Here is a 22491-nt window from a genome sequence, read left to right as displayed (position 1 = left end):
GGGATAGGGGCTGGTCACCAGGCTCCAGGAGTAGCACTTTGGAACTTTCAGCTCCACCCCTTATTCTAAAGGGAGGGAAGAGGGCTAGAGATTGAGTTAATAATCAATCATCCTTACATGGTGAAATTTCCATAAAAATCCTTAAAGGACAGAATTCAGAGAGCTTTGGGGTTGGTTAACACATCCCAACTCCAGGGGACAAAAGTCCTGCCTTGGTCTCCTTCTGGTTCTCACTAGATGTACCTCTTAGCCTGGCTGTTCATTTGTATCCTTTTAATATCCTTTATAATAGCCAGTAAACTTAAATGTTTCCCTAAGTTTTGTGAGCCATTATAGCAAACTATCAAACCTGAAAAGGGGGTGAGGGAAATCCCAATTTATAATCGGTTGGTCAGAAGCAGTGGTAGTCAACCTGGTCCCTACTGCCCACTAGTGGGTGTTCCAGCTTTCATGGTGGGTGGTAGCGAAGCAACCAAAGTATAAATGAAAAGATAGATTTAACTATAGTAAATTGTTTTATAAAGATTTATTCTGTCAAACTTAGCAAAAATCCGACATAAAGTACTTGGTAAGTAATTATTATTATATGCTTTAACTTGCTGTAACTCTGCTTTATAAATTTAATAAAGTAAAGTTACTTCCCTACTTTATAAATCACCATTACTGTGGAACTGATGGGCGGTTAGAAAGTTTTACTACTAACAGAGATACAAAAGTGGGCGGTAGGTATAAAAAGGTTGACTATCCCTGGTCAGAAGTATGAGATGCTCAAATTTGCAACTGTTGTCTGAAGTGGGGACAGTCTCGTGGGACTGAGCCTACTAGAGTCTGTCCTAACTCTATGTAGACAGTGTCATAATGGAATTGTAGGGTCACTCAGCTGGTGTTTAGAAAGTAGGAAAGTTGGTCAGTATAAGAAAAATCCCTTAAGAAAAAGCTAAGAGTTGTCCTCATGCTCAAAATAAATTCAAATGCTCTACTTTCAAACTAAAATCTGTAAAAGGAACAGCTCACCTTATAGTATGACTTGCTACACTAATAGATGAGTGTATACTACATAAAATAAGCATGTCAAACAAAGAGAAATCCTGATGGCTAGCTTGTAAGTTCACTTACACTGAACCACTAACTTGTAAGGATCCAGAGTCATTGAGAACATAGCATTAGCCAGTATAATGAGCAATTATAATAAAAGTAAGGTTTTAGTATTTTAAATGCTTCTTTTTTCAGTCTTTTTATTCCTTTTCATTTGCTGAAAGAATCATACCAAGTACCACATCACATCTGAGGTAGCCTCATATGGACTCGGATTTCAAAATTAATAATAAATACAGGTGGCTTAGAATTAATACTGTGTCAAGTTTCTTCAAAATCTCTAATAAGTTGAAAGACTAATATTCTTGGGAGAACACTGCTTGTGTAATAAATACTTTTGTTAGATGTTGGAGCTAGAGAGTCACCTTAAAGGACATCAGTGGTAGGCAGCAGCAGGGTGAGGAGGTGCCCATGTGGTAGTGCAGGAGGGAGGGAAGAAGGTTGTAGCAATGGCCCAGAGCAGCTTATCAGAGCCCAAGGGAGCGAAAAGGGGTGAGGCAATGACAGCCCAGTAAAGGTGCCAGAGTCAAATGAGGGTGAAAAGGGCATCAAAGTGGTTGGTAGAGCCTGGCATGAGTTACTGGAACCCAAGAGCATAGAGAGAACATCCATGTGTAAGATAAGGCTGTGAGAGCCTGGTGCAGGGTATCAGAACCGGAGCTAGGTGAGGGGGGTGTCCAAATGGCTATCGAGGCCCCTTGGGGAGAGAGGAGGTGTTATAAGTAGCAGCATTACATGAGGTTGTCAGAACTAAAGGAGGTGAGAAAGGCATGCATATGAAGGTTGGGGCATAGCAGTATCCCAAGACAGAGTGTCAGAGCTTGAGCAGGGAGGTGAGAAGATCCAAACAGGGGAGTGTCAATGGCAGTATTCTGGCAAAGGGTATCAACAGGATGTGAAAGGAAAGAGAACATCTATGTGGGCTGCGACATGGCCTGGAGCCGGAAAACACAGCCCAGGTGAGGTGAGGATGGCACCCATAAAAGGGACAGCAGCTTTAAGGGAAGGCTGATGACATAGGGCAGGATTTATCAAGTCATTATATGTGATGAGTATAAGGGGAGACAGGTTCCTCACCATCAGAGAAGGGGATTACAAATAAGGAAAGAAAGGGAGAAAACTAGAACAAACTTGTGATATTAGATTAGAATTGTGACATCAGTATGAATTCATGGTTTTTAATAGGTATAAGTATAGGTATAGGTATAGGATATGGAGATAGAAATAGAGAGTTATCAAATATTCCTTATAAAAAACAATGATGACAAATTTTTAAACACCTCTGTTGAAAGCTAATAAATAAATAAGATTAAGAATTTAAAACTTGTAGCTTTAAATCATTCAATTATTAATGATTATTTATATTATAACAATATATTTTATTATATGTAATATATGTAGTTATTACATATAATCACTATGAGCCAAGAAACATTTTTGAAAACCAACAATCAACGATTAGATAATAAACATTCCTTCTGAGCACATACAGAACATTTCTAAAAATAAATTACATACAAAAGAAGTCCCACTATATAAAAATAAAAAGTTTCTGCACAGCAAAAGAAACTGACAACAAAACAAAAAGCCAGCCAGCCAAATGTGAGATGATTTTATAAGCAACAATTCCAATAAGGGGTTAATGTCCAAAATATATAAAGAACTCATAAAGCTTGGCAATAAACAAGCAAACAATCCAATTAAAAAATGGGGAGAGGACGTGAACAGACACTTCTCCCAAGAAGACATACAAAAGGCCAACAGATAAATGAAAAGACGCTCATCTTTGCTGTTAAAAAGAAAATGAAGGGGGATGGCAGCAAGGGGTGCGGAGAAGGGTGTAAAGAGTGACAAATATAAGGTGATGGAGAATGATTGGACTTTGGGTGATGGATATACAACATAATCAACAGTTTAAATGCTATAAAAATGTTTGCCTGAAACCTATGTACTCTTATTGATCAATCTCACCCTGTTAAATTTAATTTTCTAAATAAAATTTTTAAAATGCATATCAAAACTACAATGAGATACTAACTTACACCTGTCATATTGGCTATTATCAACAAGACTGGTAATAAGTGTTGGAGAGGCTATGAAGAAAAAGGAATCCTCATTCACTGCTGGTGAGAATGTAGTCTAGTACAGTCATTATGGAAGAAAGTATGGTAGTTTCCTCAAAAAATTAAGAATAGAACAACCATATGACTCAGAAATCCCTCTACTGGGTATTTATTCAAAGAACTCAAAAACACTGGTATGCAAAGACACACACACACTCTCATGTTCATCACAGCTTTATTTGTAGTGGCCAAGACCTGAAAACAACCAAAGTGTCCCTTGATAGAGGACTGGATAAAGAAGATGTGGTACACTACTCAGCCATAAAACGATCATTCAGAACCACATGAAATCTAGCTAAACAGAAATCCTACAACTAAAGAAAGAAGAAACCACATTGAGACTGGTAGAGGGGTCAGAGATACAGAAATGTCTAGTCCCATACCCACATGTGGCACTTAAAAATTGGGAGGAATATCTCAGTTGAAGAGGTTCCCCCTGAGGAGTGAGAGTTCCCAGCCCCACACCAGACCCGCACCCCCAGCATAAGGTTCTAGTGCCAGGGAGATACATACCCATAACTGCTAGCTGCAAAACCCAACTTCAATTGTGACTGAGTGAAAGGAAGGGCTGCTGGAGTCCCAGGTGTTTCACTTAGAGGACCCATACATGAATTCACTCACTCTGACCTCCAGTGCTGGGGCAGCAGCTCAAAAGGCACAAGGAACATCCAAGAAGAACTGAATTGTCTGGCATCAAGTGAAAGCTGGAGGGGCAACTTTCTTCCAGACAGAAGTGCTGTCAGAGGCCACTGTTCCTTTTCTAAGCCCTCCCCCAACAAAGCCAGCAGGTGATTGTCATATCTGAGTCTCCATCAACCTGGCTAACACCATTCCCCTGCTCTGCTGATTGCTTGAGATCCTGTCCCATGCACTCACCCACCAGATGGATTTTCCAATCAAATGGCCTGCCTTGGCTCCTGCTTCAGACTTTCCTAAACTCTTGAACAGCCGCACCTGGCCTTGGCATACCCTGTCCTACTCACTAAGTCAGCGGTTCTCAACCTGTGGGTCGCGACCCCGGCGGGGGTCGAACGACCAAAACACAGGGGTCGCCTAAAGCCATCGGAAAATACATATTTATTATACAATACATAATATCGCCGGGGTCGCGACCCACAGGTTGAGAACTGCTGCAATAAGTGGCCCCAGACCCTGCACTAGTGGCTGCTGGCCGTGGTTTATAGCTTAGCCTCTCCTGGGCACCTCCAAGCCCAACACAGTTAGAAGCCACCTGCAGATCACTTTGTAGGTCATGCTGGGTGGCCCCAGGCAGGGCACAGGTGGTCGCTGACCTTGGCCTGCACCTCCTAGGAGACCCCAGAGCCAGCACACCAAAACACCACCCAAACACCTCCACAAGTGACATATTCAAGGGACAAACTCAGTGGGCACCAGAGTCTTGATGAAGTAAGTCTTACTCTTTGGGATTGTCCCTAAACAGCTGGTTCTCCATAGTGGTTCAATGGTCCCAGCCAGTCCTCACAGTTGATCGGATGGGTGGGGGTAAATCCTTCTCATTGAGGTTCAAATAGGAATCAGAGCTCAATTAAAACAAGACAGTGTACACAGCCCACAGGGGAGTGCACCTGGAAGACTCAGCTTGGGTGATCAAGGAGGCTGCACCACTGGCCCTATAGGACACCTACTACATAAGGCCACTCTACCAAGCCCAGAAGACATAGTGGTTCTACCTAATACATAGAAACAAACACAGGGAGGCAGCCAATGTGAAGAGACAAAGAAATGTGTCTCAAATGAAAGTACAGAACAAAACTCCACAGAAAGAACTAAACAAAATAGAGATAAGCAATCTGCCAGATGCAGAGTTCAAAACACTAGTTATAAGGAAGCTCACTGAACTTAGGAGAAGAGTAGATGAACTCAGTGAGAACTTGAACAAAGAGATAGAAAAAATAAAAACAGAGATAGAAAACATAAGAAGAAAGAGGAGGAGGAGAAGGAAGAGGGGAAAGAGAAGGAGGAAGGGGGGAAGAAAAGGAAGGAGGAGGAGAAGAAGAAAGATGAAAATATAAATAATAAAATGACAATAAATACATATCTATTAACAATTACTTTAAATGCAAATGGTAATGCTCCAATAAAAAGACATATGGAGGCTGAGTAGATAACAAAACAAGATCCTTGCATATGGTGCCTTCAAGACACTCATTTCAGATAAAAAGATACAGACAAACTGAAAGTAAAGGCATGGGGAAAGATATTTCATGAAAATAGAAACAAACAAACAAAAAGCTGGGGTAGGAATACTTATACCCAGATTTTAAAACAAAGGGTATATAACGAGACAAAGGAGGACCCAGCAACTACTTCTGGGTACTTATCTGAAGAAACCCAAAACACTACATCAAAAAAATATATACATCCATATGTTCATTGCAGCATTCTTTACCATAACTAAGATATGAAAGCAACCTAAGTGTCCATCAATAGATGAATGGGTAAAGAAGAAGTGGCACATATATACAATTATGACTCAGCCATAAAAAAGAATGAATTCTTGCCATCTGCAACAACATGGGTGAACCTAGATGGCATTGTGCTGAGTGAATTAGTCAGTCAAAGAAATGCAAATATTATATGATTTTATTATATGTGGAATCCAGAAAACAAGATAAACAGACAGGGAGAACAGAAACATTCATGGGGTACAAAGAATATTTTGATGGTTGCCAGATGGGAGGGGGGTTAGGAGGATGGATAAAAAAGAATGGGATTAAGAAGTACAAATTGGTAGTTATAGAATAGTTATGGGGATGTAAAGTACAACATAGGGAATATAGTCAATAATATTGTAATAACTATGTATGGTGTCAGATGGCTACTAGATTTATCATGATGATCACTTAGTAAGTTACATAATATCTAATCACTGGATTGTACACCTGAAACTAATATAATATTGTATGCCAACAATAATTAAAAAACAAAAAAATTATTCAAAGTAAAAAAAGAGCATTTCTACATGCCACCAATAAAGTATTAGAAATCTTTTAAAATTTAATTCACAATGGCATCAAAATCTTTAAAATACACATGAATTAATCTAATAAGCCTCTTTTATAGAGAAAAACATAAAGTGGATATATTGATTTTAAAATGCTGTGGTATGAATTCTGTGATGAATAAACTGAACACTAGAATGCTAGAAATAGAAAAATAAACCCATCTTTATATGAACTCTTAGAATATTATTATACATATCAGTGGGAAAAGGATGAATATTTTCAGCTACAAATTACAGAAAACCAACTGTTAAAATGGCTTTGAACAATGAGAAGAATTATCATCTCACAAAACCAGATACTTTTTGATAAGGCTCAAACTCATTATTATGGATTCAGGTTCTGTTTTGTCTTCCTTCAAATATCAGTGAGTTCTATTCATTATAAACAAAGCGCTCAAAGTGTCATAAACTTACATCAAGAGGCTTAAAAAGGAGCTTGTTTCTTCATTATGTATCTGTGTATAAGGGCAAAAGAAAATCTTTTTCAGCCCTGGCCAGTTGGCTCAGTGGTAGAGCATTGGCCTGGCATGCGGGAGTCCCGGGTTCGATTCCCGGCCAGGGCACACAGAAGAAGCGCCCATCTGCTTCTCCACCCCTCCCCCACTCCTTCCTCTCTGTCTCTCTCTTCCCCTCCCGCAGCCAAAGCTCCATTGGAGCAAAGTTGGCCCGGGTGCTGAGGATGGCTCTGTGGCCTCTGCCTCAGGTGCTAGAATGGCTCTGATTGCGGCAGAGCGACGCCCCAGATGGGCAGAGCATTGCCCCCTGGTGGGCATGCCGGGTGGATCCTGGTGGGGCGCATGTGGGAGTCTGTCTGACTGCCTCCCCGTTTCCAACTTCAGAAAAAAAAAAAGAAAATCTTTTCTAGAATTACCTTCAGCAAACTTCCCTTTATCTCTCTTAGGCTAGACCTGCTAAGCCAATTGCTAAGTGGGGAAATGAGACTATCAGTATAATCTGAGACCAATCAGCATTTGCCTAAATCATGTGGGAAAAGAGTAGACACAGAATACAACTGGTGTTCTGCCAACATAAGAAAGAGAAAAATGACTGTTGGATAAGTAATCCAAAGTACAATGGAACATTTCATAAACGGTGTGGGGAAAACGGGCTATCCATATGGAAAAAAAGAAAATTAGATCCTAATAATATCATAAACAAAAATAAATTCCAGGTGGATTAAAAATTCAAATGTAAAAGTAAACTGTTGCGTCGGCCTAGCGTGCGGAGGACCCGGGTTCGATTACCGGCCAGGGCACACAGGAGAAGCGCCCATTTGCTTCTCCACCCCTCCGCCGCGCTTTCCCTCTCTGTCTCTCTCTTCCCCTCCCGCAGCCAAGGCTCCATTGGAGCAAAGATGGCCCGGGCGCTGGGGATGGCTCTGTGGCCTCTGCCCCAGGCGCTAGAGTGGCTCTGGTCGCAACATGGCGACGCCCAGGATGGGCAGAGCATCGCCCCCTGGTGGGCAGAGCGTCGCCCCTGGTGGGCGTGCCGGGTGGATCCCGGTCGGGCGCATGCGGGAGTCTGTCTGACTGTCTCTCCCTGTTTCCAGCTTCAGAAAAAAAAAAAAAAAAAAAGTAAACTGTTATTGTTAGTATAAAATATAGAACAATATAGTTAGAAATTGGGGTAAAAAGGACTTCTAATATAAAACATAAAAAAGCACAAATCGTAAAGGATAATATTAACTAGACTATATCAAAATTTAAAACTTTTATACAATAAAATACAGGACTTAAAGTTAATGGGCAAACCATAGTCTGAGAGATGTATCTATCTGCATGATGTAAAACAGCTTTTGTTGTTACCCAATGAGAAAAAATAAGCAAAGTGTAAGAATGAACAATTGATAGAAAGGAAAATTCAAATAGCCAATAAATATTTTAAAAGACGCTCAACTTCACAGTAGTCAAAGAATTGCAAATGTATACAAAGAGATAGCACTGACTCACTAAAAAAATGTTTAGTTTGATAATCCTGTGTTCTGGACACTGTGTTGGGAAACAAGCTGCAATCCCTTCCTAGCAGAAGGGTCTACTAGTCAACTTCTTTGGTGAACTATCTGATGATATTCAGTAAACTCAGCAACATACATGTTCAACAATCTAACAATCCTGTCCAAGGCATATATCCTAGCAAAATCTTTGACATGTGTTCCCAAAGGCCTATACCAGGATATTCATCACATTTCTTTCTAATCTCACACACACAAATATCGAACAGCCTAACTATACATCAATATGGAGTGGATAAATTTTTGTATATCTATACAATCAAATAGTATGGTATAGTTCCAATAAATGAACTAAATTTATACATGTCAATTTGGATTATCTTAAAAATAGATTGCTGAAAAAGCAGGTTGGCCCTGGCCGGTTGGCTCAGCGGTAGAGCGTCGGCCTAGCATGCGGAGGACCCGGGTTCGATTCCCGGCCAGGGCACACAGGAGAAGCGCCCATTTGCTTCTCCACCCCTCCGCTGCGCTTTCCTCTCTGTCTCTCTCTTCCCCTCCCGCAGCTGAGGCTCCATTGGAGCAAGGATGGCCCGGGCTCTGGGGTTGGCTCTGTGGCCTCTGCCTCAGGCGCTGGAGTGGCTCTGGTCGCAACATGGCGACGCCCAGGATGGGCAGAGCATCGCCCCCTGGTGGGCAGAGCATCGCCCCTGGTGGGCGTGCCGGGTGGATCCCGGTCGGGCGCATGCGGGAGTCTGTCTCACTGTCTCTCCCCGTTTCCAGCTTCAGAAAAAAATGGAAAAAAAAAAAAAAAAAAAGCAGGTTGTTTAGGGATATTGATAGTGCGACATCACTTACATGAAAAGTAAAACCCGTGACAATAATCTGCACTATTCATAAAAAAATAAATATTTAATAAAAATAAAGAAACAAGTAATGTAGCTTGTAATTACCTCTGGGGAAGGAAAAAGGGGAATCAGAGAATGCCAGGGAAGGGTATAATATCAGAGATTCTTCAACTTTATTTATCTCTAGTTTTATTTCTTTAATGAAAAAGGATTAAAAACTAGTAAATAATATTGAGTTTATATAGAGAATACTGGGATATTTGTCATATTATTTTATGTCAGTTTGAAATACTTTACAAGTTTTTAAAAATATATCTTTTTACAAGTTTTCCATAAAAACATTTCATCAATCATGAAAAGGTCCTACCCCACATACAAATTTTTTCATAAAACTACAAATGGAGTTTTCCTCCCTTCATCTTACACTAGTATCATTTTAAGCTGTGTGCTGTTCTACAGGAAAAGCAGTAGGAATTGAATAAGGGTGCCATAAAGATCAAGAAAGATCCAAGTGTCATAAAAATGAAAAATGGTTTTCAAAGGTGAGCCAAATGCTCAAAAACATTCTTAGTGTTGAGTGAGAAGCCAAAAATGTCATGGTCAAAATTTTAAAAAGGTATGGAAAAAGTTTCTACTTAAATTTTACTTTGGGGCACAAGGAGAATATGATATAGAGCATATGTCAGCAATATGATTTATTGCTGAGACTACAAAAAATATCAATGTCTTTCTCTGGAAGTGAAAATTTTAATTATTAATATCCCAAGAAGCTCCCATAGCAACATACCTGGAGAAGGAGCCTTTCAAAAGCCAGAAAGTTGTCCCACTTGGCAGTGTGCAGGTGTTTCAGAGTCTGAACAGTGGCCAGCCCAAGCTGCAGGAGTCCACAGTGATTTGCTAGAGCTTTGAGGTTGTTCTTAAAGAGCTGAATATAGGACATGAGCTGCACCGGAGTGACTCTCCCTGGAGAAACATAATAATTTATCAGTGAACCTCTTCTGGGAGTGGTAAAAATAATAAGAAGAGTGTCATTAATAATATTAACTGCCTTATATTGGCACAGAACTCCAGCGTTGACTTCAAGTTTTGCTAAGCTATTGTGATTCCTACGACAACATGGTGACAACAGTGAAATTGAAATTATTACTTGCATTTTGCAAGTGAGGAAACAGATGTTAAGTGATCTGGCCAAGGCTATATTGCCAGTAGAATTCATTTTCTAATTCTGCAGTACCCCCGTAAATAAATTCTCAAACGCACACAAATAAATTGTTGAGCTCAACATGGGGTATGTCTCCAAGACATAAGATTTAGCAATCTAAGAGGCCAAAAGGCAAGATTTCTAATCGTGTGTGTGTGTATGTGTGTATACACAATAAAAGGAGAATTTTGTTATGACTGTAGATTAAAGTTTATCACTGGTATCAGTGGGTTTGTGACCATAAAAACTGGATGTTACACAAAACAAAAATGTATGGAAAATGAGGGTGGCAAAAACACTGGAAGATAAGATATCAGAAGGAAGCATTTGCTACAGAGATCACCTAGATTTGGAATGTGAAAACCTACATCATAAAGAAAGAGCTTTTACAAAAACAAACAAAAAACCTGTTGACGAGTCACTCCATCAGAGCCTCTATATTTCACTTTTGCCAACAGCAGTCCTTCAACTGAGTCACTTTTCACTCTCCTAGCTGTCGAATTTAATTCCTGCCGTGTATCAGAGCTATGAACAAAACTCTTGAGCACTGCATATTCTCCGTATTGGGCAAGAGGAAGGCAGTGGGGCCAAACTCAGATGAAAGTCAAGTAAATCCTTCCTACACATCTTACCCAGGCCGTGTTTGCAGATTGCTCTCCGATGCCTAAAATCCAAGTTTGTTTGTTATACAGGGGTTTGTTAATATTTGGTAATGAACCCACCTGTGTTTATTCAGCACTTTGCAATTTACACAGTGCAACCATGCCCTGTTCTGATCCTCACAGCAACACTGTGAGGTAGCAAACAAACATGAGCTGCATCGCTTAGCCCGACCTGAAGCACTGAGAATTAGGTGTCTTACATGGTGCTAAATGGCAGATATCACTTAATAAATGCCTTTTGCCACAGATAATAATACAAAAAAAAGACTTTGACAGAAGAAACTTATAAGCCTGTGACATATTCTTCTCTTCATTACATTTTAACAATATTAAGAATTTTTAAACTCCTTATCAGTTCATCAGGGTGAGCATCTAAAGAATAATAATAGTAAGAATGGAAAGTAGGAAGTTGAGTCCCACTAGTTTCTTTGGTCCCTGGTAGAGCATGAGTTCATTCCTGATTCTCCAAATAACAAGCTAACGATTTCACTTGCTTAAATTACAAATAAAGAAGAGGCTCATGAACTCTGGTTTTGAGTCAGGTTTAATAAGGTATAATTTTCACACAAAACGGGTTCAAATTTAAGATCACTGCAAGTTCCATTTGCTTATTCACTGTACTGCAGGTGATGGTAGTGTTGTTCCTGGACACACAGAGATATGTTTATCAAGAGAGATATTCATGAAATAATTATAAAAATAAGCACTTAATCAAAATTGCTTGAAAGTGTGAATGGTTCTACATGGTATGAAACTGCCTACCTCTCTAGTGCTATGCCCTCAACTGAAGGATGAGGAATCAAACAGGCTCAAAATACACACAATCTGCATATTTGTAATATAACTGTCTTATAGAGAGACCACAGACATGGAAATCATCAGAGAAAGTCATTGGAGGGGTTGCCTAGACTTCTATTGTAATAATCCTGTGCTCTACTTAAAGATAAGGGTGTCTTTGATTCAAAAATATACCTATAGTTGAACTTTTTATCCAGTTAGCATTTCCAAGCTCAGACTCAGACCCAGTAACCATACTTGTATAGCACCACATTCCCACATCAGGTACTTGGTCCAAAGAAACAAATGGGTGTATTTCATAAAGGAAATGCCAATGGAACATTACATTGTGAATTTAGCAATTACTCATCCTTGATGAATTCTGCTACTCTCTGTATATCCTTACTTATACACACAAGCCATGAACATTTCATAAGATAGGTCATGAAAGCAGAACTTTTGATAAAAATCCATAACATGCTAGTTGGCATTTAGTAAAAGACTACTTAACACAAATGTTTTAAAATACAGGCTAGTTACATTTTCAAGTTTTAAACTTAATCACAACCTTACACAAAAGAAGGCAAAATACTAATAAAAAGACTATAATGAGATTAACGATTTGAGAAAGCTTCTCAGTTCATATCAACTAAAACAGCAAGCAACTATACTGCTCACAAAAATTAGGGAATATTTTATAGTTTCATATTCATTTTGAAATATCCCCTAATTATAGAACCAGGTGTTGAAAAGCCATAGACAGAACATTTATTCAAATCTCACATTACCAAAAACACCCAGAACACCTGTCAAGCAGATTTACATGGTGATTTCAATATGTCAGCCCAGAAAGCTTTGCAAACCATTTTTAAAGCCATAAAAACAAGTTATTTTATATCAAGACCACATAACATACAGCAACTTTTTCAAAAAATGACAATTTGAAATTTAAAAAAATGGTTTTCAAGCAGGAACAGCTATTAGGTTTTATTTTTCTGGTTAATAGTTTCTAAGAAAGAGAAATAAGGTTCTAATTTCAACTTAGCTAGGAGAAAAACATTAAACTTTTTCAACCATCAATTCTATACATATTTTAAAATTCTTATTAAAATATAATTATCTCTAGGGGAAAAGGGGACAGATTTGGGAAACAAAATGATTTAATATTTTAATAAATATAGTTTATGATCCTTTAAAAATTGAATTTAATTGAACTCAAATGCATAATGGAGCCTATTTTTCTATTTATTATATACACTCAATAAATTATAACTCTCTCAACTTGTTTTGTGACTTATTAAAATATATTTAAAATATCTACACATAGGCGATTCTTTGTTGGGAGTCTTTAAATGTATTCAGTGCCAGGTTTGATTTAATCATAAACCTGTGTTTTAATGGTAGAAAGCAACCACCATCAGAAATTTTGTCTAAAATACCATATTTAGTACTGTACTATATGTTATTTTAAGGAAACTCTTGCTATGAGAAATAATATTGTCATTGCATGTTTTTTATTCATTTTCCTAAAAACATGAATGAATACCCAGTGTGTGAAATGTAAGTAAACAAACATATATTTTAAGACTTGCATTCCCAGTAATTAGCATTTCATTTTCCATTTTTTCAATCTTTTTTCTCATATAATAAAGGCAAAGGACATTAAAATATTTAAATAGAATATGTTCTGCTAAAACTCTATTAACTCACACACAATCGTTGGCAAATGGAAATAATTTTAATTTATACAAAGGTCATATCTATTCATTTGTTATTTTTCTCATAATTTTAACAATTTGTGCCACCAAGTACCATCAGAGGATTGTAAAGGAAATGAACACAGCTGAACGCCGCAAGCCTCCAGAGGAACTGAGCGCCATGTGTGGCACCCACACATCCCTAGTCCTCTTGGCTTTGCCTGGCTGTGGGTCCCACCCTGGAAGAGCTTCCTGTTTGGTTCTACCTGATTTTCAGGGCTTTTGGCTTTTGTCTTCGTAACTAAACAGCCTCAAAACCCCTTTATCCCCCAATTCAGTGAGCTACCTTCAAGTCTTTTGTTCACATATATGCTATAACATTTTGTTATTTATAGGAATTTAACATAATATTAACTATGCTAGTATTTTTTATCAAGATTCTTGTTTTTATTAGTGCACTGATAATAAGTTTGCAAAGATTTTTGAATGGGCTTCTGCAAATGATATCTTTTTTATCATGAGCCCTATACTGAGAGTATGTGACTTTTGCAAAGCAAGTTTTCTAGGATACACATGTAAGATAGCAACACCACCTGTGCTGATATATAGACAAAGGTGACAACTCTATTAAAATTAAATTATTGGTTGGTGGGCAACACCATCAGGGAAAATTCCAAATGTTAATTCAACGGCTGACATAAGAGAGCAGTGTCTTGTATATGAAAGATGGTTTAGGAGTTTTGAAAGTAATGTACAGGCCCTGGCCGGTTGGCTCAGTGGTAGAGCATCGGCCTGGCGTGCGGGGGACCCGGGTTCGATTCCTGGCCAGGGCACATAGGAGAAGCGCCCATTTGCTTCTCCATCCCCCCCTCCTTCCTCTCTGTCTCTCTCTTCCCCTCCCACAGCCGAGGCACCATTGGAGCAAAGATGGCCTGGGCGCTGGGGATGGCTCCTTGGCCTCTGCCCCAGGCGCTAGAGTGGCTCTGGTCACAGCAGAGCGATGCCCTGGAGGGGCAGAGCATCGCCCCCTGGTGGGCAGAGCATCGCCCCTGGTGGGCGTGCCGGGTGGATCCCGGTCGGGCGCATGCGGGAGTCTGTCTGACTGTCTCTCCCCGTTTCCAGCTTCAGAAAAATACAAAAAAAAAAGAAGAAAAAAAAAAAAAGAAAAAGAAAGTAATGTACAAAAGGCTCAGAGGGCAGACCAAGCACATCACATAGGTTTTACAGCTGATTCTCATTCTGTCAGAGTGACAGAGAGGAACTTAAAGGCTAGGAACACACAACAACAAAGAGATGGTGATATGGTGAGATAGTCCATAGACAGACAAAAGATTTCAAACGCTTCTGCTCCAATGTGTTGGTTATCGTTGTAACTTACATTATATACTTAAACTTTCTTTCTTATTCTGTCAACTATAAATGGCATGCCTTTTTCATGTTCTAAGAAGAGGATTTTAGCTACGCTCCCTTCTCTTTACTTCATATTCCCCCTTTTATCTTCCAACTCATATTTACTTTTATTTTTATCTGGTCAAAATTGATAGCATTTATATTTTGTTCTATAAGTATACTTTAGTCTTATGTGCTTCTTTATAGTTTGATTTAAAGGGTCAAAATGAATCAGTAGTGTTTGCATCATTATGAATTATATAATAATGTGCTATGATTACATTTCCTTATTCATATAATACACTGTGTTTCTAGAATGTTCAATGGAATTCTTTTTGGGGGTAGGGGGGGCATTATCTCTCTTAACCAAAGATTTAAAGTATTCTAATTTTTAGAGTTTGTGGGGTTATATTTTATTTTATTTTTTTATTTCTGAATACTTGACTACCAAACCCTGTCATTCTCCAGGTCCACCCCGGGTGGTTGGCCCTCCAGGCCTTCCTGCACAGCCAGCAACATAGAACTCCCTTTATTGCTCTCCTCTGCTGGAACAGTGTTAAATCCCTGACTTTTCTTTCTTGGTGTAATTCTTATTTTGCTGGATATGCTCAAGTAACTTTCTCAAAAAAGGTGTGTAGAAAGCAAAGCCCTTTTATTTTTGAAAGGCTTTTTCTTGCCCTCAATGCTTATCTGGGTCTAGAATTCTTGGTTATAATAGCACTTTGCTTCATTACCTCAGATTTTCAAGCTTACTGATGAGGAAAGTGTGCCACTCTCATTCTTGTTCCTTTGCACGTGAGCTTCCTTTGCCCATCGTGGGACCCTTAGGACCTTCTCCTTTTCTAGTACTCTGAGGATTCACAGTGATTATGTCTAGTTTAGAGGTTTTTTTATTCTTCCTACTTGTTTTTCAGTAAGCCTATTCAATTTGATGATGCTTTTCTTCACACCTGGGAAAGTCTCACATTCTTCCTTTGCTAATTGACCATAAAGGCATGAGTTTATTTCTGGGCTCTCTATTCTGTTCCATTGATCTATATGTCTGTTTTTATGCCAGTGCCACCACTTTTATACACCATAAATACTGCAGATGGTTTTCTGGGATATCCTTTAAATAGTATATATTTCCTGCAGCACAGATTTTGAGCTCTGCAGCATTATCAAAAAAGAATAAGAAACTAATGTAAAAATAGCATTTTATTTATATGAATCAATTCAATCAAATGGATCCAAAGTTCAGAAACCTGTTGCAAGACATGTTTTCAGGATAGTACAGAATAAACTATAACTACTTCAGGACCAGAGGTCACAAATAGAAAATAAATAGCTCACCCTGAAAGTTAAACAAAACAGTGAAATATAAAACCACCAGAAACATTTATGGTTTGGCTTTCTTTGGAAATGGAGCCTTCCCAAGGCTGACTTAAACACTGCATCAATTTTTATAAAATCAGCAGAGAGCATGAAAAGAAATAGATGACTGCCCCTGTTACCAAGGAGGTAGACTATTAGGCTGCCAGGGGAGGGGCATTTCCTTGGTGGGTCCACTCTGACTTGGAAAGAAATTTCTGGTTTCAAGAGAGCTTCTAAGTAAAGAAACTTCCATCCTGCAGCCATGAGCCTCCTGACCATATCATTCTGATAGGGTTTTTTAAAATTAATTTATTTATTAAATTTAATTCAGTGACATTGATAAACCAGGGTACATATGTTGAGAGAAAACATCTCCAGATTATTTTGACATTTGATTGTGCTGTATACCCCTCCCCCATCATTCTGATAGGTTTTTAAACTCCTAGCCCATATTCTCATGTTGAGGGTCCCTTATTTTGAGAAAACATAAAGATTAATAATAATAAGAGGAGAATGAAGAAGAGGAGAAGGGAAAAAGAAAAAAGAAGATGCACCAATTTAAGTTAAAAACATAGAGCCACAGGGTAGATGCTTGATGAAAGGACCACAGATTGACGGACATGAACAACAGTGTTGTGATTGCTGGGGGGAGGTGCAGGAGGCTCTAGGGGGAATGACTGGTGATGGATGAAAACTTGACTTGGGGTGGTGAACACACAAAACAGTGTACAGGAGACGTTTTGTAGAACTGTGCACCTGAAACCTGTATAATTTTGTTAAACAGTATCACTCCAATAAATTCAATAAAAAGGAGAAAAAGAAATTCAGATTCCCATATATCAGATGAGGAACTAAAGAAACAGAGGCAACTAATTCTGTTTTAGGTGCAAGTGTAAGAAGAAACCATTTGTTTAGTGACCCTAACACTTTCAAGCATTATTAATTTTAGATTCAGTGAAAACCTTCTGTCTCTTTCTTTAGATTCTCTTCTTTATACCCCTAAATGGATGTATGCCTTAAGGCTCTGCCTTCCACTCTCTTCTCACTTATTCTACCTTCTCTCTCTAGATGATAATTTTATATCTCCTTTAGAAATATTGTTATATTTCTTATATTTCCTTTAGATTAAGGCTTCAACAAAATCACTAGGTAACTAAATCCCAAATCCCTACTTTCACTTCTGCAAACCATTACTCTAGTCACATATTTCCCAGTGAGATGATCAGGGCACAAAACCTGCTGAGAGATTAACTCCATCCCTACATCTGGTAGAGCACTCTTCATGCACAGTTGCATGACCATTGGACACAGTTTTCATAATGGGTTTTATCTGACCAGAAGACGATAAATAATTTCATCATGCTATCCACTCCTTTTACAGAACATCTTAAATTTCACAAACACTATGTCTCATATACGTAATCATCCCATCTAATTATCAGGTTTACAGGTCCTAGAATCCCCGTTTTGCAAACAGAAAAACAGATTCAGCAAATTTAAATAACTTGTTTCTTTGAATGCAAGATAATATTTTATATGTTCCCTATCACCAACAAGGATCCAATAATTGTCTATTACTTCTAGATCTGGATCTATCTGGAAAAAATTTCAATGAGGTTTCTTCTTTTATTTTCACATCTAACTATGATTCCAAAGATCTCCAGGAAATTGTACTAATGTTGAACTACAGAGAACATGGCCATCTTTTAAATAACGGTTCTCAAAGACACACCCCAGGGACCCTGAGACACTATTAGATAGTCAGAAAAATCAAAACTATTTTCATTATAATACTAAGATATCACCCAATCTTGTTACTATGCTGTGTTTGCACTGAGGGTACAAAAAGAATAACAGGTAAAAGTGCTGGTGCTTTGGCGTCAATCACAGTAGTGACACCAATATAAATAAGTAGGCAATTTCACTTCAGAATGGCCATGATGAAACTGCAAATGTAATTCATTTTATCAAATCCGAACTCTTAAGAAAATGTCAATACGCTGTGTAAAGAAATGAGAAATATACGAGAAATACTTCTGGTGCCAACCTAAGTATGATAGAAGGACTGCCTTGCGGAAAAGCACCAGTGTGGTTTTCTGACTGTGAACTGAACTAGTCACACTGTTTTAATGGCCCAAAATATTTACTGGAAGAGACAACTGAAAAACGAGTTCTTCACACATTTTTCTAAAAAATAAAAAACGAATGAAATATTCTAAGGATACCTTAGAAAATCTTTAAGTGAGGGTAGCAACAAATGTGGTTTTATTATATTGCATACTGTGTACAACATTTGGAAGATCTGCACAATTTAAAGAACCAGTATTTTCCAAGTGCCTAATGTACAATGGTATAGAACGCTTTGTGTGTAAAAGATCCATTCAAAGTGCAAGAGCGAGCAATGGTTTTTAACATAACAGTATATAGAGAATTTAATTATATGGATTTATATTCTTTATTGCAATTAACCTATAAGAAATTATCTCTTGTAAAAATAATATCGTATCAAAGAAGAGTATCTTCAGTTTTCTGAAAAGTTATTAAAATATTTCTTCCTTTTAAAACTATGCATATTTGTATGACAAGATTTTCTTTGTATACTTTAAACAAAAGAATACATCACATGTTGAATGAAAAGCAGATATGAGATATAGCTGTCTTCTATTAAACCAGACATCAAGATGTGCAAAAATATAAAACTGTGCCATTGTTCTCACTAACTTTTTTTATTTTAGAACATAGTTATTTTTTACAAAAATATGTTATTTATATTAACATGTAAAAAGTTTATTATATTTTTACATTACTTAATAAATACTTTAAAAAAATTTTCCTGCTTCAATTTTCAATGTGAGCTATTTCTGGGAGCTATCTACCTTTTATCTACCTATCTATCTATCTATCTACCTACCTACCTACCTACCTATCTAAAAATCTATATATCTATCTATTCCTCAGATATCAATAGATATAATCTACATACACAAAAGTTTGTGGGTTTGTTTTAGCAATGAAATTTTCTCCTTTAAGAGGATGATGTTTATTTCTCCTAGTGCTGATAATGTTTTAATATTACCTTGTACTGAAAAATTTTATATTTAAGATCTGAGATTTTACTCATGGGATCCCTCTCAGTAAATTTCAATACAAGGCCCTGGCCAGTTGGCTCAGCGGTAGAGCGTCGGCCTGGAGTGCGGGGGACCCGGGTTCAATTCCTGGCCAGGGCACATAGGAGAAGCGCCCATTTGCTTCTCCACCCCCGCCACCCCCTCCTTCCTCTCTGTCTCTCTCTTCCCCTCCCGCAGCCAAGGCTCCATTGGAGCAAAGATGGCCCGGGAGCTGGGGATGGCTCCTTGGCCTCTGCCCCAGGCGCTAGAGTGGCTCTGGTCGCAGCAAAGCATCGCCTCCTGGTGGGCAGAGCGTCGCCCCTGGTGGTCGTGCCGGGTGGATCCCGGTCGGGCGCATGCGGGAGTCTGTCTGACTGTCTCCCCCCCGTTTCCAGCTTCAGAAAAATACAAAAATACAAAAAAAAAATTCAATACAAGATGATCCTCAGTATAAAATTAAAATCTCTGGTTAATGTCTCAAAAATACTAGAAGTCTCTATGACAGTCAAAAAAATTTTATACTTTGGTATATGTAAGACATAAGAACATGGCTTCTTATAATGATAAGCTAAATGATACACAGTTTTCAAATACCAGTGTTTTATTATGTTTATATTGCAGCTATTTTCCTTGCTGTCGATGGCTGTATATCTGTTGGTACATAGAAATGAAACACACCAAAAATTCTGACTAGTATTATGACTAGTGACATGAAGCAGAAGTGGGTAGTCACACTGCATTTCTTTTACTAAATTATACTTGACACTGGATAGAGTGATTTGGATCTATCCCTTTGGCCCTTTTACAACAGAAGTTTGCTAACAACTGTCTATTTTCTTCTCTTTTATTTCTCTTCCCACCCTCCCCCATGTCTGGAGTTTGAGGGATAAAGCAAACCATTTTATCTAAATTTTTTTTAGCCAACAGAAATCTCAAAACATTTAAATCTGAATCCTTATGAAGTTACTCAACTTTTCCCACCTTAGTTCTGATTTTTTTAAAAAAAAGACACAGCCTTTTCAAAAAGTAATGTGTGTTAATCTTTCAAGAGTTGTGCATTAAACAATAAAAATTCACTTATGCTCTGTGATAGCATCATAAGATATATCACTGAAGCAGACTATAAGTCAATCTTATCACCAAGACCTTTTGTGCGTTTCTACTTTTCTTGATTGACTATATCAAGTACTTTTTTAGTGAGAGGAGGGGAGGCAGAGACAGACTCCCTCATACACCTGACTGGGATCCAGCTGGCAAGTCCACTAGGGGGTGATGCTCTGCTCACCTGGGGCCACTGCTCCATTGTAACTGGAGCCATTCTAGTGCCTGAGGGGGAGGCCATCGAGCCATCCTCAGTGCATGGGGCCAGCTCCCCCTAATTGAGCCATGGTTGCAGAAGGGACAGAGAGAGAGAAAAAGAAAGAGAGAGAGAGAGAGAAAGAGGCGAGAGGGGGAGGGGTAGAGAAGCATATGGGCACTTCTCCTGTGTATCCTGACCAGGAATTGTAGTACCAAGGACATCCACACACCGGGCAGACACTCTACCACTGAGACAACCAGCCAAGCCCTCAACTACTTGTTGTTTCACATAATCATGGATGAAGAACTCTACAAAGTAAACATGCTTACTCTTAATATGTACCTAGAACTGTGGAAATGTAAAAAAAAAGAAGAAGAAGAGAAAGAGAAAGGAGGGAGGCAGAGAGAGAGGAAGAAAGAAAGGAACTGAAATTAATAGTCAAATGCCAGGATGGTCTTAAAGTAGCAGTTTTATTTCTACCCTAATACAACAGTAGGACTTCTGGCATTGGTTGTATAGAACAAGGATGGTTTTACAAATGAAGAGCATCTTCTCTTTCACCAGACTGTCTGGGTTTGAATTTCGGTCCTATTCCTTCTCAGAGGTAAGGTCTTCGACTTAATTTTTCTCTATTCCAGTTCCCTTTTCTGAAAAATTGGATAGTAATGGTACCTATCTCACCAGAATTACTGAGAATTAAATAAAATAACACCTGAAAAAATCAGAAGAAAACCTGGCACATTGTAAATATTCTATAAATACTATTTTCATTTTTCTTATTATCATTATGTTCCTTGAAGCCCTCAAATATAGTTTCCCTACACACTGAAGTCATGATTTTTTTCCCCCAGTAATGACTCTGTTAACATTTTTTCTTCAAGGTTTATCCACATTTCTTTACTTCTAGAATCTTGTTCTTCCATTTCAAACTGATAGTTTAAATTTTGTACTTATAAGTTCTTAAGAACTTGGGCTAGGAATCTCAGCAAAGATTTTCCTCTCAGTAAAATGTACTAATACTATTTATTGGATATCTAAGAGCAGGTTATAAGTAAGAAAACATTTTTAAAATATAGAAATAAACCTTCCATAAGTAAAATTTTCCTATTAACCAGATTCAATATATATATTTAAGTACTTCCATATTAATAGAATTATTTAACAAAAAAGTAAAACACTGGCCTTGGCCAGTGGCTCAGTGGATAAAGCATCAGCCTGGTGTATGGACATCCCAGGTTCAATTCCCATTCAGGGCACATAGGAGAAGCGTCCATCTGTTTCTTTCCCCATCCTCCTCCCCTTTCTCTCCCTATTCCCCTCCCACACCCAGTAGTTCAATTGAGCATGGCCCCAGGTGCTGAGGATAGCTCAGTTGGTCAAAGCGTATCAGCCTCAGGTGCCAAAATACCTCAGTACTAGAGCATTGGCCTCAGATGGTGTTGCCACCTGGACCTTGGCTGGGGCACTTGTGGGAGTCTGCCTCACTATCACTCTCCTCTCACCTAAAAAAATAAAATAAAATAAAACACCAAATTCCTTTTCTGAAATGAAAACATTAGTTCTCTGACATTTTAACCAAAAGAAAAAGCTATTTAAAACTTATATTCCATTTCAGCCTGATTCTTCTAAGACTGAAGACAAAGCTGAGTGTGGAAAAACATGAGAAATGAGAAAAATGAGATATGGGATACCCTAGTCAAGAAGGGATAACATTTATGTGACTGGACAATTAGCAGAGCCCTCTGAAGGTGAGAGGCCAGGCCAAAGCATGCCTATCTGCTCAACTGCTTTGTCAGCATAATAGTTCATTCAAAATGCAAAATTAATAAAAAGAGTTTTTATCCACATTAAGTAGGGAGGGAGGATTAAAAGGTAGGAAGGTGAGGGTGGAATAGAATGAAAGGAAGGTGGTACAGACTGATTTCAATAGTTCTACATTAACTAAAGAAACTAAAAGAATTATTCT

The 22491-nt window shown here is 38.4% G+C and overlaps 1 protein-coding gene across 1 annotated transcript in view; it reads right to left on the bottom strand.

Moving 5' to 3' along the window:
• The window catches only part of SCFD2 (sec1 family domain containing 2), a 394551-nt gene that overhangs the window by 338006 nt on the left and 34054 nt on the right, over positions 1–22491 (bottom strand). Inside the window, exon 4 of the mRNA XM_066280835.1 lies at positions 9827–10002. Within this exon, the coding sequence (XP_066136932.1) occupies positions 9827–10002 (176 nt within the window). The remainder of the gene's footprint in view (positions 1–9826; positions 10003–22491) is intronic.

Source organism: Saccopteryx bilineata, chromosome 5 (genome assembly GCF_036850765.1).
Source record: "Saccopteryx bilineata isolate mSacBil1 chromosome 5, mSacBil1_pri_phased_curated, whole genome shotgun sequence".
Classification (NCBI taxonomy): Eukaryota; Metazoa; Chordata; class Mammalia; order Chiroptera; family Emballonuridae; genus Saccopteryx; species Saccopteryx bilineata.
The sequence above is the reverse complement of the archived record's forward strand: the minus strand, read 5'-3'. Positions and strand labels throughout refer to the sequence as shown.